The sequence below is a fragment of the Falco punctatus genome, assembly GCF_963210335.1.
Source record: "Falco punctatus genome assembly, chromosome: 7".
In the NCBI taxonomy this organism is placed as follows: domain Eukaryota; kingdom Metazoa; phylum Chordata; class Aves; order Falconiformes; family Falconidae; genus Falco; species Falco punctatus.
The window spans coordinates 21,981,336-22,000,160 of record NC_137587.1 but is presented as its reverse complement, the minus strand read 5'-3'; the positions used below and the strand labels follow the sequence as shown (position 1 = coordinate 22,000,160).

At 37.6% G+C, this 18,825-nt stretch overlaps 1 protein-coding gene across 10 annotated transcripts in view; it reads right to left on the bottom strand.

The window, feature by feature from the left end:
- The window catches only part of PCNX1 (pecanex 1), a 93,009-nt gene that overhangs the window by 66,650 nt on the left and 7,534 nt on the right, over positions 1-18,825 (bottom strand). For 8 of the 10 annotated variants that reach the window (XM_080397574.1, XM_080397577.1, XM_080397579.1 and 5 more), the window contains exons 2-6: positions 16,935-17,143; positions 11,399-11,504; positions 8,420-8,465; positions 7,454-7,543; positions 4,115-5,815 (exon numbers count right to left, since the gene is read on the bottom strand). In XM_080397574.1, the coding sequence (XP_080253700.1) occupies positions 4,115-5,815; positions 7,454-7,543; positions 8,420-8,465; positions 11,399-11,504; positions 16,935-17,143 (2,152 nt within the window). Of the gene's footprint in view, positions 1-4,114; positions 5,816-7,453; positions 7,544-8,419; positions 8,466-11,398; positions 11,505-15,101; positions 15,159-16,934; positions 17,144-18,825 lie in introns of those variants that run through there. The other 2 variants (XM_080397575.1, XM_080397578.1) reach the window with 2 other exon arrangements.

The following is an 18,825-nucleotide window of genomic DNA, read 5'->3' as shown; positions in this document are numbered from 1 at the left end:
TTTCCTAATACTTCTAAACTCTGATTCAGAGTTTGATTTCTCATGCAAAACTGTCTGGTTTAGCAGTTTCAGTGTGAACTGACAGACTCCCAGGAAAGAGACCTCATCTTCTGTAACTGTAGTAATTCTACCTGCAGAAAACAAAACTTTTAGCCATTAGAAGCATGGAACAGCTCTACAACACAAGTAAAAAAAAAACAAAGTAATGACTGTAGACCATATGCAACATAAGCATAGTAGGAGAATAGTGATATATGTAACAGCTGACATGATCATTGGTTGCACAGCAGAGAACTGAATTGTACTTTTAACTTTGGAAAGGATACTGTCTAATGACTACAGGCAGATACACTAAGCATACACATATATACACACAAATACATGCTGACTGAAAAGATTAACAGGTTTCCATATGCCACATGGAACTCAAGATTCTAATCCAAGCTCAAAGTCCTACTTTGCCTGCTTGTAGACATGTACTGTAGACCACAAAAACCAGAAGAACAGCATGAGCTGTTACTTCAGTGCCGCTATGCAATGCACAGAAGGAAAAATGCATTACATTACATGTAGTTTTATTTAGAGAAGGGTATGTAACTGAAGAACTTCAAATAGATCAACCAACCTTAAATTATAGCAAGCCGTAGAAGAAAATAGCAGCTTCAAGAGTCCATCTTTGACAGTTCATATAGAATTGGGGGAGAAGACTTGACTTCTCAGGTCAGCTCAGCTCAAGTTTTAGAAAACATCACTGGCATATACGGCATTATGTTGGTTCTTTAATATAAGCAGCAATCCAGAAATAGCACACATCTAACTAGGCACAGGAGAATATTATCAAGTGGTATTTCCAAAATATTACTAAACATCTAGGGAAACTTTTAGACATCTAAACAACTTCATCTAACCCATAATCCATCAGTTTCACTAGCTACTTTAGAAGCTGAGTAGTTAAACATGGAAAACAACTGTTCTAAGACATCTTCCACATTTTCTTTTAATACATCTATCATAGGTATTTAATTAAAGAATTTTCAATTGCTTTTTGTCTGCATTTTAATGAACTGCAATTTCTATTCAAATGCACAGAAGTTAAGTGAGTCATTCACCACTTCCTGGAGTAAGACAGAAATGAAACCAAGTTATTTCTGCTGAAGTATAATATGTACAAGTTTGTATAGCACCCTGCTTAGTAAACTACTAAGCCATATCCATTGCAAAATACATTTTCGCAGTTAACACAAGCAAGAACGTACGGTTTAGTTTATTCCCAAAAGACTTAAAGTGAAATTCTAATTACTGATTTAAGTCATATTTGAAAAATAGAAACTGAAAGCTTCACTCAAAAGGAGGATGTGGTATTAAGATCAGTATTTTGGTTATCCAGCATGCATCTTAATTATTTGTTTCAGAAATTTATCACAAGCAATCACAGAAATTAAAAAATATTTATATAAAGCTATAAAATAAACCTTTCAGCAGGAAGTTGGACCAGACAACTTCTGAAAGTCACATCCAACCAATATCCTCTGATCTTATGAAAATCTGAACCAGATTTATTCTGTAATTCATCTGCTACATGTAAATTAACTTCTTTGTCTCAATTTCTACACATGATGTGTATTTGTATTACACACGTATGCCTTTACAAACACTCCCAAAAAGTAAGGACAACTCAATATTGGGAAATACTGAATATACCGCAACTCGGATTCCAAAAAGTTAAAACATTTTCTCTAATTACTATTAGTCACAGGTAAGCCCAAAGAAGAAAGCCACAATTAAAGATACAGCTGTTGCAAAGCTTGTAATATAATTTGCAAACCAAAAAAAACCCACCAGACACACAAAAGAAAGAACAGTATAAACTTACAATAACATGAAAGAATTATTCAGATTGATCAAACAGATAAATTCAAACCAATTACTAGTTTGATCCTAGGCATGACTGCATAAATATTTCAGTAATGCTAAGAAAAGTAAATGATATTTTTGTTCTACTTTCAAAAGAAGCAATATGACATTCTTTTCTTACAATCAAAGGAAATAATTCCTATTCTATGGGTAGTAAGAAACATGAGATACAGCAAATGTTATTTGATGTCACCAAATCTGGGGAACCTGAATCCAGTTCGCTTCTTAAAGTCAGCCTGAAACCCACAGGGCAAGTAGTATTTTTAGTAAGTGGCAGGTACCCAAGTATTAACAACTTCAAAATGACCATTATGTAAACAAAGTGTAAAGGGGAAACTGAATAGTCTGACAAGAATGACATAAACTTTCCCTGCTTAAGCTGCTATAGATTTCTGTCTAAGACTGCTTTTAAATGCGTTAGGGTTGGTCTTCCCCACCATTTCACTCTTTAAAAGAGTAGTCAAAATACTTGGCAACAGCATCAGTCATGCACTGATTCTTTCAGACTACTGATGACTGGTGAGCACATATGAAGTTTGTTCTTTAAGGTAGGGTATATTAATCCTCCTTTGCATACAAAGACAGAACCGTAAGTTTTAAGCTGTAATAATAAAAACCAAAATGAAAAGAAATCTTGTGCTAAGGAGAACACAGGATCAAAACAGTAAATACATAAAGGAAACCTTTTATTAGTCAAATTATTCTCAGTAGAACAAAGAGCTGCTGTTACTTTAATAAGGCATAGTAAGAATGTGTGTTAAGTGTTTAACTCGCAGCTTGTACTAAAAGAGCAACCTGGGCCCTTTCATTAACACTACTGCACAAGTCTTACCAGGAGTAACAAAGAAAGTACCAATATACACAGAGTTCTATTTAAGTGAAGGGATCTATATAGGTCTGAATTAATTGTAAACTAGACTAAATTTGACTAAAAAGTCAAACCAATAATCAATACACAACTGAACTTCAGTGTAGCACACCTTTTCACCACATCGCACCCCCAGAAATTGACTGTACTAATTTTTAGAATTTGTTCTTATGTCAGGGCAGGGACACACACAAGTCACTATACTTTGCTTAGACAGTCTAAACAAGGCCAGTAAACTTGCTACAATTTCTTGAAAATATCTATGTTGGTATTAAAAACATTTTATGAAGCATTTGTGTGCTTAGCTAACAAGATCCAGATTATTTGGTAGGTATTCCCCTCAAGCAATACGAAAAGTCAAACTGAGGTAATTAGCAATTCCATACTGCTCTGAAAACGTACTTTAAACCCACTTATCTTCCATGACGCAGAAAGCCTTTCGGTTAAGCCAGTCAATATGGCTAACCAAGAAAAGAGACTGAAACGTCACAAGTGATAAACTAAAAAATATTAAGGGCTCCAAAAATATTTTAGAAATGCTCCTATTAATCTGCACTAATAATAGCTACAACACGTAACCTTAGCATTCACATTGCACCAAGCAAAGCAGTAGTTACAGCAAGTAAGAGGAAACTACATTAGTCTCCAGCACAGGAAGGTTATTGTGTTCTCATAATAGCAAGAAAAAAAAACAACAACTAAAATACACACAAAAACAATCCACAACCCCAAAGTAAACAACACTGTGTAGCCAACAATGGCAAGGCTAAGCAAAATCAAATCCCTAGAATTCCACTCTAGTAACTAGACCATCATAAGAATGCACAATTCAAGGCAGCATGGAAAGGTTTTGGATTTGTTGGTTGTTTTTTTGGATGCCACCTCAACCCATACCGGAGAGTTCATCTAAGAGTCACCAGCAACTCAATCACTTCCATGATCCCATTTGTCTAAACTGCAGAGTCTTTCAAACAACAAGAGTCTCTTTTTTTATTGTTAACTTCTGAAACAGTACACATGATTTGAAGTTGGGGTAATACAATGAAGCAGGTCTGATTTGATCACAAATAATTTTGAGACACAGCTCTGGTTAACAAAGACTGCTAGTTATAAATCCATAACACCTCTACCTATAGGTTTCATAACATTTGTTTGAATCCAACTCCCACTTCTGTAGATCTTCCAAGATACTATAAAGGAAATGCTCTGTCAGTTCTACTAGGCAAGAATGAAGAAACAGGCAGACACTTAAGTATAGTAGCAACTTAAGTCATAGATACCAGACTCATTAACAAAATAGGGCAAGGTACTTCTGGTAGGTCATTGACTTACCTCCACTTGCTGATTCTTGCTCTTCCCCTTCAGGAAACGTAGCCTGGCTCGGTAAGCTATTCCTAGAACGAGTGACTGACTCTAAGTGTGAAGCCCTTCCCAACAGAGATAGCTCATCTAGCACCTCTCCTTCTTTGGCTTCCAAATCGGATTTTGAAGTGGTTAACTGTTTTATGTTACCTGGTGCCATTAAACTATTTGGGTCATTTAAACAAGCTACAGTACCACTGTCCAGGCTTAATACTCTGGCACGATTCTTGGCACTGTTTGTGCTAGAAGTCCGACGTGTAGATCGTTTTTTGCTAATTCCTTCAGAGCTTACATGGGTTTTGTGAGCATTTTCAGCGTCTGTGCCCCCACGTTCTTTAGAAACATATTTGGTCTTTATAGCACTGTACTTTCCCTCAGGAGACTGGCATGAATGGGAGGTGGTGCTGGAAGAGCTATCACTGCTGAACTGGTGAGCTGACTGCATACTTGATGTCCTGCTCAAGTCACTTTGATCACTAGAGTCCTCATCGTGACAAAACACAGCACTATGAGGTTTAGTACCAGATACACCTCTGAAGGAAACATATTCCCTGTGCCGACTTGAGTCAAAACTACTAGCCCGCTTTTTTCCTGTCCTTCTCCGGCTGGACTTGTGGGTAGAGGCTGTTCGATGTATTAGACTAGAAGATTTTGGTCGAACATCTCCTTCTTTTTGTTTTCCACTTGTTTCTTTAGAAGCTCTTGAATCTATTAACACAGCTACTTTCTCACTCTGCTCATCTCTTTGTTCAGCAGCCTTCCCAGGTGGCCTGTCAGCTTGTGTAGTCAATTCATTGGCATGTGGGTTCTTATTGGCCTCCTCCGAAGCAGAAGCACCAAGACCTTTCTGACTGTGCATCTCATCAGGTGCATTAGAACCCTTTACCTCTTGAACACCACTATTAGTGCTCACTTCCACAGCAGTCCTTTCGCTACTAGTCCTTTTGTCAGTAGTAGAACTACTGTCATCCTCCGAGTCAACACCACAGTCCTTTTCCTTACCATCCTTTTTCTCTTCTCTAGGAGACTCCTCCTCATGCTCCGACAACACACTTTCTATATGTGTTGAGCTAGTATGTTCACTTTTATAGCTACTAATGGTACTGTTAGTGTCACGATCAGTCCCGCTGCAGTAGCTTTCTGTTGAACCACTGCTTCTAGTACTCAGGCTTCTCAGACTGTCCACGCTTTTGTCTGCTTTCAAGGATTTGCTCCTCCCACTCTTCACCAATGGTTGAGGGCTGCTACTTTTCAGAATGTCATCTAATTGAAAGACTCCTGAAATGCAAGAGTTCTCAGCCAAGGACTCTCTGGATCCAGAAGGAGGCTTTGAAGCTTCTAACTCACTTACGGGATCTAGTCCTCGTTTTTGCTGATAGAGAGGGAAGTCATTTAGTGCAGCATCTGGAAAAGCAACAGCAGAGCTAGAAGTCCTTGGTACACCTCGTGGTCTATGATCCTTCCTATAGGAGTGAGAATGTAGAGTTACAAGCGAAGCTACTTCTGTGTCACATGCACTGGTTTTAGACTGGTCCACAAGCTGGTTGTTCGAGAGGCACACTTTGTCGCTGTTGTCTCTTGGCAAATCCTGTCCAGAGGATAATGAAGGTTGGATGGAGACAAACGAGTCATTGGACACCAGACGAAAAAGCTTCCGATCAGTTGCCAAATCTGTTTAAGTACATATTTAAAAATATTCATGTAGAACATTCATGAAAGTAATATACAATCTGCTTTACAATTGTTTGTTTATATCAAATAAATAAACTGACAAATCCATTTGCAAGTACTATGCATCACATTACCATTTAAAATATTTCCTAGCATCTGGGCAAATGTGACAGAGCCTTTTTTTTTTAATATAAAAAAAGAAACCATCAACACCAGCTTGATCTAAGCACCTAATAAGACAACACAATTCTGACAAGTCCCCAGCCTCCTCTACTGCTTGTGTGTCTCAGACAATATTTTGATATATCCCAAAGCTTCTTAACTTTGAAAGGGTACCCTGCCTCTTATTTCCTACAAGCAGTAAACTGTATCATAGTTTAAAATTATAAAAGAAAACTGAGTAAAACCTATTAGTTTGAAGGCACAAAAAAACCCAACAAAAATCACCTTTCCTACTAGATACCAGGTAAGTTCACAGCTGGCAAGGATGCAGGCACTGGCACAGCTCTGTTGATACTATAATGAAACTCCCTACAATGTTACCGAGTTTTACTACCTCTAACACTGGTGCTGTTAAAGCAAGTCATGAAGATTTGCTGTTAGCTTTTAGTCAGAACAATTATTTGTTATCCATTACAGGCAGTCTCCCATAAAAGTGTCCACCTGCAGGCAGCATTGAAAGTTAGGCTACTTTCCCTTTTTGTACTGTCATTAAAAATACAATGATCTGGAGGCCAAGTTAAATTACTACAACTGCTAAATTTTTGTACAATGTATTTCCACACGTGCGATTTAAGAAGCTTCACAAACAGTTCCATTACTCAGCTGAAAACAGTAGAACCCTGCTGCCTATTACAACAGCACAGTCACCTGTAATCCTCTATGTTAAACACACTTTCTGCACTGAACCACATGGTAACAACTGAAAAACCCAACAGTCCCATTAGGTTGGCCAAAATGAACTATAGTATTGACAGAGTTAACTTCCCGCTAACCACCAGGTACTTTAAAATTAGCAAACAAAAGGTTTACAGTTTTATGCTCTGTTTCAGTCTCAGACTTTTTGCTGGCAATGAAGCTAAACAAAGTGAGATCTGAAACAAGATTGGACAACTGAAGCATACAAGCTAGCAATTTCCTTACTAGGAAAGAAACAATTACAGGACTCTGATTGCTTCCAATATGCAAGCTGTCTATAGCTCCAGAAACACAGAACTCTGTGCAGGATTATTTACTTTACAGAAAGACATGCCTGATTTAAAAAAAAAAAAAATAATTTGTACTGTAAAGTGAAGCAAAGCAAATTAGTCTACAATGAAGTCCACAAATCCCAGGCCAACTTCAGTATGAAACAGATCCTCTAGAGACATGTAACCTAGCTATCTTTCAGCAGTAAGGAAAGAGAAAATATTTACTGCCTGCTAGAATATGCCAGAACAAGAAACATGCAGTCGAAGAATAAAGTTAAAAGTATTCAAGCTACACATCTGAGGAACTAAGAGTAATTGAGAAATGAAACAGAGCTCCAAGATACCCTTTCTTTGAGTTTATCAACAAACTGCATAAATTTATTTAGCATGTTAAGCAAACTGTCTTTGGTAACAAAATACCATGTTTAATATGCAGAAGAAATTTTACCTTGTTCTTCACTCCCTTCTTTACATAGGCTAGAACTCTGGCCAAGACTTAAACTGATATCATCAGAGGTCTTGGCAGTGTCAGTATCTCCTGTGAATTTTAAGAAAGAAGAGTACTAGTGCTCAAAGTATTAGCACATACAACTATACATACTGCAGATTTCTCACCTGACATGAAAGACCATTGTTTTTGTTTCTTAATTTGGAGGTTAATAACAATCATTACAAGTAACACAAGATTTCTTTTATGTTTTAGTAGTATTGCCTATCCTATTCCTTTTATGTTTTATATAAGATACTTTTCCAGCACTTCATAGAAGATCTCTGTAGTGGAATGAAAACTAATCTTACACAATGCAATGGAAAGTAACTTTTTTTTAAACGATGTATCTGTTTGATTACTCCTTTTTGCATGGTTGCCAATAAAAGAGGGGTAAGATTATAACAAAATACTTGTAAACATAAAGGTAAGAAAAACTCAGGAAGGTAACAAAAACTTGTATCTCATTTTCTTTTGTCTTATTATTGGCTTAAATTACAAGATAGCCACTTTGCATATTACAAATAATTTCTCTTTTCATCTCAGAGGAGTTGACAAGGGCTGTCCTGGACAATACTTTTGCTAGATGCCAAACAACTAGAAATAATAAAGTCATTGAAATACAAAATTCTGGTTGCTCAGAATTCAAAATAGTAAGCAGAAGTCCACTAAAACCAACCCCTTGGCTTTGTATTGACAAGCAAAAGTAAAACCTGTTATTACATTGAAAACAAGAGCATGGATTCAAGGTTATTATCTCCTAGCGTTTTAGACACATAACTTGCAACTCCAAGAAAGATTTATTCTGTTTAGTAAACTTTGTACTTCACATTAACAAGGTAGACCATATTTGGAAAAAACATAGTAAGCAATAGTGATTTGAAGTGCTACTGCAAGGTAATTTTAAGTAGCAGCCAAAAATCTCACCTTTGATGGTTGCTGCTGTTCCTAGACGAGATAACCCAGATCCAACCTAGAAAGAGGGAATTATGTAAAAAGCTGTAAACTTTCAGGAATTACCCAACTACTGTTTCCTATAACTGCAATACATGCATTTGCCTATACACTTAGGAGAGATTTTCCAAGGCACAAAAGCATCCAAAAGCACAATGCTGTAAAAACCTTTCTGACTCTGAATGTTTCCACTGCAAACAAAGATGACAAGGAATCTAATTATGCATCCAACTATATCACCACATTATTCTGTTTTATAGGAAATGTACTTGGGAGATTTTGGTGTGCTGATTTTAAAAGCAGTTTCTAATCTAGGACTTTTTCTTGAAAGTATTTCATGTGGTAACAAGATGGTATACTAATAACTGCTGTTGTAAAACTGCATGTTTAATGCAGTGATCACAGTTACCTAAAATGCTTAAGGAAAATACCACATTAATATAAAACTTACCTGTTCAACATAGTAAACATCAAGCTAAACTCAGAAACTGCTCCCATTGGAAAAGATACATATTTTTACCAGGGTGAATTTTCAGGTTTCTCAAGAATTGGTCCAATGACCAGGTAACCACAAGAACCTAAGTGTTGGTACGTGGAAAGCAACAGCAAGCAGCATAAGGAGGATATATGACAGGATGATCCCTACTGGCAGCTGAACAAACTTAAATCAATTGAACCTAATCATTTTACTGTATTTTATTCCTCCCTCTCATTCCTGCAAACGCAGTTTTTCTTTTGAAGACAGCTTCCAAGTACACAGATTACAGTTACCTCAAAGCAAGTAAACTGGTTAGTGGAAGACTGCAGTATTCCTTATCTATTCTTGGATATCAGTTACAATCGCATTTCAAATTTATGCTGTCTGCTTTACAGCCGTGTTCTATGGCCAGCCAGCAGGTACGTACCCCCTCATATGAAAACTAGCTAGCTGTTTAGGTTTTCAGTCTGCCTCTCTACCTATGTCCTGTAATCTGTAGCACATTATTCTGCAGAGGTGCTAAACAGAATTTAGTCTTTCCTTCAATAATATTTCCAATACCATCTCTCTCAAAGAACTCTGAAGAGCACACAAAAGCGTGCCTGTCAAATAATTAAACTACTCTGAAATAAGATAGAAGAATGCTTAAAAGCAAAATCTGAACCCAAGATACAGTAAAGTGATGGCAATTTGACTTTACACTTTTGGGGACGATTTTTTTCAAAACATCTCTAGTTCAAATAATTCTGGGGAAGAGAGCGTAGTTCTACTAACTCTTCTCTGTAAACACAGCAAATTTATGGTAATCTGAAGTTGTATGCAGATTTTGTTTAGCCATACTAACAACAGCTTTACTACATGTAATGCAAAAACACAGTCAAGAGTTTAATGCATTTTCTTTACTACACTGTCACACACACTTTTAGCCATTTTGCCACATCTCAACTTTTCTTCCTTCAGGAACACACCTTGCTGAATGCAAATGTATCAGCATGGGAAAACTATTTTGCACAAAAAACCAAACATAACTCAGATGCTTACCGTTCACATACCCTTTTGATGCTGTGAATTCAATCACACAGGGGAGTAGTGAACACTAGTTTTATCAGCATAAACACATTTTAAACACTGTACTTCCTTTCACATTAGCTTTAACTGTGTTGTAGTGTCAGCATTAAAGCACACAGGAAAGAACACAACTTCTTCACATGCTTTAACATTAGAACTGTTTGAGTATGTTTGGAAGTTTTTTTTCTAAAGACCAGTGAAAGAAACATGACCCCTAGCATAGTTCTGTCTTCCTACATGGACCATCACTTCCTATTCCTTTGAATACTACCACATATCTGCTCTCTTCAAAAGGACAAAATCTCCTAGAGTATCTATGCTGCATAACAGATAAAACACCAACATTAGCATAACACTGCACTATATTATATACTGCTTGCTCAGAGAGCTAATTAGGGCTTAACACTGTAATACCACACCAAGGATTTCCACATCATTCAAAAATAGCTTCTGTATTTTTAACATGGCACTGCATTGCTCATTGTCAATGTAACCATACGGTCTGGCCAGTCAATCTACTTGTCCTCATGAAGAGTGGTGAAAGAAAGATGCCACAACTGGCTAAACATCACAAGTCAAACAGAAGCACATGCAGTGCTATGGAAGTTGAATACATAAATCTAGCACACATAAGGGAACAGAACAACTTCCCAAGTGCAATTACAAGGCAACTAGAGCATAATGAAGCTGCATTAAAATCTAATAAAGCCAAGTTCTTCAGCACTTTCATCTGGTGCACAGCAGCACCTATTTATTGCTTTCCTCCCAACCCTGTTAAGTATCAAAATACTTAACTTTCGCAGAGGTCATTCAAAAATAGTTTTAGTTTTTCCATTTCTACCAGTTTATCTTGCTTTGTACTTCAGCATATTAACATTTTTGACTGCAGAGTCTGACCTGTCAGCAGTAACAACTTTCAGAAAGCCACTTGGCATTGCAAGAGATAAGCATCTTAAATGATAGATCAAACAAACATAAGGGAGGAAAACGGAGTTAGAACATACGGATGAAGTTACAGCTTGAGCTATCTAACAGCTCACTGACACGAAAAGGAAGAAGGAAGCCGTACACAGTGGGTCTCAGTACTCATCTGACCACGCTCTGAGCCAGTTTTTGTTTACTAAGTCAGAAGAAAGCTAACTGAGCTTAAGTGGATACTTTCTGATGGGACAGTAGGTTGCCATATAAAAATCCAGATATTCCTAAAATGAACCCAAGACGGGATGAGTAAGAGCTATGCAGCTGGGAGAGTGCAAAGCCACCCTAATAAGCAGTTAAGAAATACAGAAAGGCAAGTTGTTTATCCTAATAAAAAAAAGTAAAATAATAGGAAAAAAATCAGCAAAGATTACAGATTGCAAAGCCAGTGGTACTAAAGCAACAACTGCAGCGGCTTTAATTCTTACCTGGTTGTTTGGATCTACCCCAGCATAAGAATTGCGTGAACTACAGCCAACAGGGGGAGTTGCTTCTCGTATGAACTCTGACATCTCTATCCCTCCACCGGGGTCACTGAGGGAGACATAAGAAAAATAAAAACAAAACAGAACAAAACCCCACAAATATTAACCTAGCAGTTAAACAGAAGTTTGTCTGTCTATGCTATGTGTATGTTCAAAACAATTTTTCCTTTTTCAAATATCAGGGGCTCAAATACATCCCAGTATTTCAGAGGAATACTGCCGATTTGACACAGGAAGCTCAGTCAGAGCTGGAGCACCCTATATATATACACACTGTCACAGAAGCTGCTGCCTGTCACCAGCCAACACAAACTGTGGAAGACTTAAGAACTACAAGGCATTCTGAAATGCCAACACACAAACTTTCAGATCACCTGTTCAACTATAATACCAAGAAAAAAAAAAAACAATAGAAAAAGTACTAAAAAACTCTTTCAAAGAGCAGGGAAAGCACTCCAGATCTTTTCCTTATACTGGATCTATGAACAAAGGGACAGTTTAACCAAGAAAGCCACACACCGTTTGTTGTAAAAGTTATCAAAGGCAGAGACATACAGGGCCGTGGCATCTCTCCAACTGATGCAAACCACTTTCTACCAGAAAATAACTTCCCTTCCTCTAATTTACAGGCCCTACCAATAAATATTTTGAGCTACTATATACTTTTTTTTTACTATGTCCTAGTAACTTCACCCTTTCAGGACTAGTAAGTATTGGTTTGAAAGTATTTTCTAGATCAACATCACCAAACTGTAATCCAGCATGTCAAAGGCTTTAATTATAAAACAAAAGCAAGTTGGACCCGTTCATTAGTACAACAGGGTGGGAAACGAGTTGGGGACCACAGTTCAGGGATCCAACCTAGCATTGTTTATTAACTGCTAAGAGGGAGAACCTCAGGCATCCTTTTTCCTCTCCCAGTACAGTTTTCTTCAGCCATCTTGATCCAGGAGACTTCAGAACAGAAGTAACCGCAGTGTCATTTGACACAGACCCTCTCTGCTCCTTCCCAAAGATAAACTGCCTTACAACACTCAATGCTTCAGAGCTGTGGCAAGCTCACTCCAACATTCTACTGGAGAAAACATATGCACAACCTTTCTCTATCTGGACTGAAGAAACTGAAGATGAAGCTCCTCTAGAGAAGGGGACAGAAGTGAACAGAAGCACTGCAGGACTTACTGCATGAGATTTTTCTGTGAGACTAGTTGTCAATTAAAGTAAGACCAACATCTAACAATTTCCATAATGTATGGAAATCAATCTAGGATGTTATAAACAACTGTCTGTAGACTAAAGGACCTGAAATACCATTCAACCTACAGCATGACATTTCAAGTTGTTTTCATCTCAGAGAGGCATAAAGGTATGACCTTGGGAACCATTCTAGAGCATACAAAAGGCCCCTGAACCTTCCTATGCCAAAGAGATGAAAAAAAAGGTTTGAAGTTAGGAACTTACTACCTCAGTAAAAATAAGAGACAACAAGCCTGGAATTAGCAGAACAACTGCTAACTGGTCCAACTCCAGCAAACTGAGGAAAAAAGTGAAAAGCCATCATTTTGGTACAGCTCAGCAGCAAGACATAAGCATGCTTTTATTGATGTCTGTTTACAGAGCCCTCTCTGACCTGGTATTTACCAATCATGCTAAGGCAAAACCAGGTAAGGAAAAAACCACACAACCATGAACAGAATTCAGCTTCAATAATTTCCACCAGCTTTAGACAAACAAAGTATTCATTACTTAAGCACTTTAAGAACATGTAGGGACATAACTTGAAGTTAAAGACTAAACTGAAAAATTCTCACTGAAATGTAAGTTCAGCATACATTATGATGACAACTGAAGATATAACAAAGAAACCTTTCACAAAAACATTAAATTCCTTTCCTCCGAGTAATTCATTGATAAATACTGCATATGATTAAAGTATGTCCTGTGAAGTAGAAAAATAAGTCAATGTGAATAAGCTCTCATGCATAGAATGGGGTAGCTAGCCTGGGTGGGAGAAGGAGGCAATTTTGTGTATAACTGAACCAACAGGTATCAGCATAACCAATAATATAACCCAGCACCACCACTCTACTCACTGCTGCTATATTCTGTGACAGCACACATGAATTAATGTATTAACAAAAGCTAGTAGCAAACAACAACAAATAAAAGTCTCCAGGAACAAGCAGAATAATTCTTGAAATCTGCATTTTCATTATATGTATAACGTTCTGGACTACAACAGCACACAGAAACCTTTAGGAGCCATCTTCTGCTACTGTTGTGGCCATTCCTTTTTGCTTTTAAGTTCTACAGTCAGTTTCTTACAGTTTACTGAATTTGTACCTTACAGCAAGTGCTACGCTTCTCAGTTTCCAAGTAAAAAACACTGAAGATTGAGAAGACTGAACTGGGCAAGAGTTGTAGAGGGTTTTGTTTGGTTTTTTTATTTTTATTTCTCTTGTCTGTTTAAAGTAGACTGTAACTCAAAGATGCAACATTCTCTAGCTGTCTGGGTTTTTTGCAGAAGTACATGTGAAAATCATGTAGCATTATGATTACAGCTCCTCCATGACAATGGAGACAGGGGACAGCAGTATCACCAGGTTAATGCTTTATCATACTCTGAACCATAACAGTCACTGACACAAGAAAGAAACTATGTTCATAGCCCCAAAAGCAAGACGGACTCCAGCGTTTTATCTGTGTGGGTTTGCTGATATCCCAAAGACTACAACTGCACTGTTCCTTCTACCTTTTACATGAGATTAGGAGCCTGTATCCCCACTACTTGTTTTCATAAAATCTCACAGAAGCATTACTAACACCACCCCCTTAAGTACGAAAGCAGCAACTGCACTAGAAACTACAGAAGAAAACTCACATTCGTATCTCTAAACGAAGACTTCTTTCAAAAATTCACTAGATAAATGCCTTGTTGTTTTCTCATCCTCTTTATAAAGCTGAAATTCTTAGAAACAGTAAGTTGTTCTTCATTTAAGCATGCCAAAGTTATTTGAAAAGATTAAAAACTCAGGTGTTTGATCCCATTCACAAACCAATGTGAATTGAAGACAAATCAGTACTTCATGTAAACCTACAAATGACAGCATATCATTTTTGTCAGATACCCAAAAGCACCATTTTGCAGATAAATATCTCCAGAAGTAAAGAACAGCATTTCTTAGAAGCTAAACAGAATCCCAAACATAAACCAAACTATTGCATAATCTTTTAAAAATATTGATATTCACATCTGAAGTGGTCTCAGGGAGGGTGTATGTGGTAAAAAAATCTAGGACAGCCTTGCACATTGTACTATATATATTTATTTGGTATCACATGCTGTAGCCTAAGTTATCAAAACTAATATTCTGATTATGCAAATATTTAAGGTAGTATGTCTGCTTACACCTCCCCTATATCCATCTTATGCTAGGGGAGCTGAGTTTAAAAAAAGAAAACCCTACATACACAATTCCTTTTAAGACAGCTTTCTTATAAGCATTCCAACTTAACTTACTAAGAAGGTGACTGACTGCTCTATATTAAACACTCACTCTACATCCCCTCTACTGGTTTGAACGTTATCCCAGAGTTCTTGTAAGCTTCCAGGCAAAGGTTAGTATATACTGTACATCCCACTTACCAAAAAGTAACTCCGTAATTTCTGCATTGACCTTGTTCCCAGTTCTAGTTAAGAGACCTGAAAGTGGGAACAAGGATCATATAAAAGTTAATGAAACTTTAGTTGGCAAGCAGGACACACAGCATCAAACTAACCTCTACTTCTGAGTTCACAAATGCTTATAATGTAGTAACTTGTCCCATGTCAACTGCTCCTTAGACAAAACAGAAATTCTGAAATATCCAGAAGTAACTCACAATACTAATAGAAAGAAGTCCCTTGCCAACTCTTGGCTACTGTTTTGGAAGCAAAAGCTACATGGCTTAAAAACACCAAACAAGCAAACCAACATATCTAAAGATGACAGCTTAACCATGCATTAGCAAGGCTGCATTGAAACAGAACAGAACACTAGTTTACTTTCATGAATTTTATTAAGCAGAATATGCATTACTATACATTTCAGCAAGCATTCTGCCAAAAAAGCTCAATACAGTTTTAGTAAAGTATATGGTGATCTCCAAATGGAGTCACAATTAAAATCAGCAGGTTCAGTTACCAAACACAAGATGGAAAAAGGGTCAGGTTATAAAAGATTGATATAAGACGTTACTGTATGTCAACGTTAAAAGGAATCTAAGACACTGTTTTTGCTAACAATACCTGAGCCGAGAGCAGATTCAGAAGAACTTAAAACCCATCTCATGAGAAGCTACTCCACATACATAGTGAAGTCCTTTCACTTTTATGCTGAGCATTTTAAAGCGCATCACTAACGCTTCCTTTCTTTAAGCATCCTGGTAAACAGACTTAAAGAGGCTTCTTGCAACTACATTTCCTTATAGCATATGTCTCCATATAGAAGTTTCAGGTTTCCAGGTTGGTTTTGTTGTGTTTTTTTTCCCCAATACGACACACACAACCTTTTAAGAGTCAGGACAGCATACTCATTGCCTTACTCTGAAAGCTATGGCTACTAGTACCAGAAACTCACAGACAAAAGAAAGGTCTTTAAAAGCTAACAACTCAAAGTCAATTTATTTCATGCAGTATAACTCTTTAAGATTGCCTCAATTATCTGGAGCCAGGCAGAGGCTTTGATAATAGAGCTTGTAACACATCCACTGCCTGATCAGACTGGTTAGGCTGGCCCTGTTGATGAGTCATCTTTTGCTCTTCTTTATCCAAATAGTTTGGTAAGAGAAGGAAAACCTCTGGGTTTGGTTTTTGTTTTGTTTTTTTTATGCTGGCAACAGAAAAGAAGATTTGTGGAAAGGAATCACCTCCTATTGACAGTACTTCAGAATCATTATCTTCATTACTGAGCTGAGCAATTCCAGAATTTCCAAATTCACAGGACAGCGTTCTTCTGAACTAAGTCTATGACCAGAATCAAGCACTGTATGTGACTCCTGCTTTTGCGAAGCAGCAAACTGAAACCCAGTCAAGCAATCCTTTTAGTGATAAAAGACTTAGCACGTAGTATGTGGTCTTTGACAGCTAGATTTTTAAAACTAAGTCTACTGCTGAAAGAAGATTACTTGTACTGGTTGTGTTCATTAAGTATTTAGTGACCTCATCAGCACACATTTTCCATGCTATTGTTTAAGTGCTTCCAGCATTCTCAATATTGTTCTGGAACTCCTCTGGGGGAGGAACCAGGAAATTAACAAGAATCCATTATTTCAAACCTAATACGTAAATAAGTCTGCTTTTAAAGTCTTTCAGAACTACAAAGGTCTGCATCTATATTCCTCAGTGTTTTTTTTTCAACCACCATTCCAGTTACAAATCTGATGAAGACAGGACTCCTTATCATTTGAAGTAGTGTACAAACATCAGCAGACACCTTACCTGGGCCCATTGCTGTCTTTCCTCTTGGCTGAAACACTGCTTTGTTCTGTTTTTGCACCTCTGTCCATACGTTCACTGGCATTCCTCTCCACAATTTCTCCCTCATCCAGTGCCCTGTGCAAACGGTAATTCACCATCTTCAAAACGATAAAGAGAGCTGCTATCACCGGGCAGTAGACAGCTACTATCATCATGGAAGAAGGAAGAGCCTTTCAAAAGAGAGTAAGAAAGAGTTAGTGAACACAGTGATAAGTGTCCCTAAGCATACATAAGGCTACCTAGAGTTCAACAGTTTCTTCTATACAGAAAATACCGATCATACTTAAAAACGAAGGTTGAGACACACACCCCCTACAGTTAAACTCTGTGTGAAGATTGTTAGGAGTCTAGCAACATAGAAAAAAGGAGCAGCTGGACTACAAGATACCAAAGCACCACAGAAACATGCTTAGGTAGACCTATCACTGGACCCATCACTGGAGGTTGAACCAAACGCAACTCTTATTCTCTTTTTCGAGGCTACGGAATGCAAGACCTAGACTAAGAAACATAGAGCTAGCATGATTTTTTGGGTCACACCCAATACTTTTGATTAGTTCTTATGAATAAAAAAAAATGGGAACATTTTAAGCAACCTGAAAACTCAACCAGGCACAGGATATGACCTTATTTCAGGGCTAGGACACAGCACCAAGTCCATTTCAGAAAAACAGGAGTCTGACAGCATGGTGGATAGGAGAAAACCTGCTCAACTACCCAACATAGATGTTTTGACTTAACTTAGTTTTGTCAGCTTCGAACAGCTACTCTTGCATGACAAGATACTGATCAGTCACAAAAGCCAAAGCTTTCCCTGTCTGCATACAAAAAAAAAAAAAAAAAAAAGCTGTTTACATCTGTGGCTCACACATTTGAGGAGTAGTCTACAATAACCTGCAAGACCACATGCTGCAGATTATTTGTGCTAGACCATTACATGCCTGTGGAAAGGCAGCCAATGCAGATGTTCTGAAGAGAATTTTTCAGATATGTCAAAGGCGGCCAGAACCCACATGGAAAACCTCAGTCCTGAATTGTGCTTTTGAGATTTCACTCAGTTAAGACTTCTCATGCAACTTTTTCTGAAGTCCACAAGGTTTTTATAGATCAATCACTTCAGCAACAGATACTAAGTGAGGGCTAATAGCATTTTTTAAAAAAAGCACTAAGAGTACTAGTTAAAGTTCAGATTTTACTTCAAGGCTTTCCCCCTTCTAATTCTAATTCTTATTCATATTTATAGTTTTGTCATTTCCCTAAGCAGTCACTAAACAAAATGAGATATTAACTCTTAGTCTTCATCCACAAATAGGCGACCTTCCTTACAAAAGCAACAAGAGTCTGTGTTCTCAAATATTTTGCAGCATCACCACCCTTTAACCCACTAATGGAGTGGGTTAGGTTTGATATAAAATTCTAACAGCCACAAGCATATATATATATACACACAGAGACATATGACAATCAGAACAGCATTTGTCACCCAGCACAAACGTTAATTTAGTAAATGAGAAGACATGTACTGTCTTTTTAGACCTCCTAGCCCAAAGAGAATTCCAGCTTGCTTCATACACCTAGTCTCCCTCCCTGTACAGACCATTGCAAGTGAACAGTCTGTATGGTGACCAAAGCCCCACACACATCTTGCAGAACCAGCAACGGAACACGACTGGAGAAGACAGAGCACCCTCCCTATTCTGCACATAGAACTAGTTTTAGTCATTTAAGAGATCACAGTATTAATATTTCTACATATTCAAGAGCTTACTAGTCCTAGAAGAACTGGCAGTGCTCATCACACAATTTAAACCACGAGTTTAGCAAAAACACTGTTTGAATCTCCAAATACAAA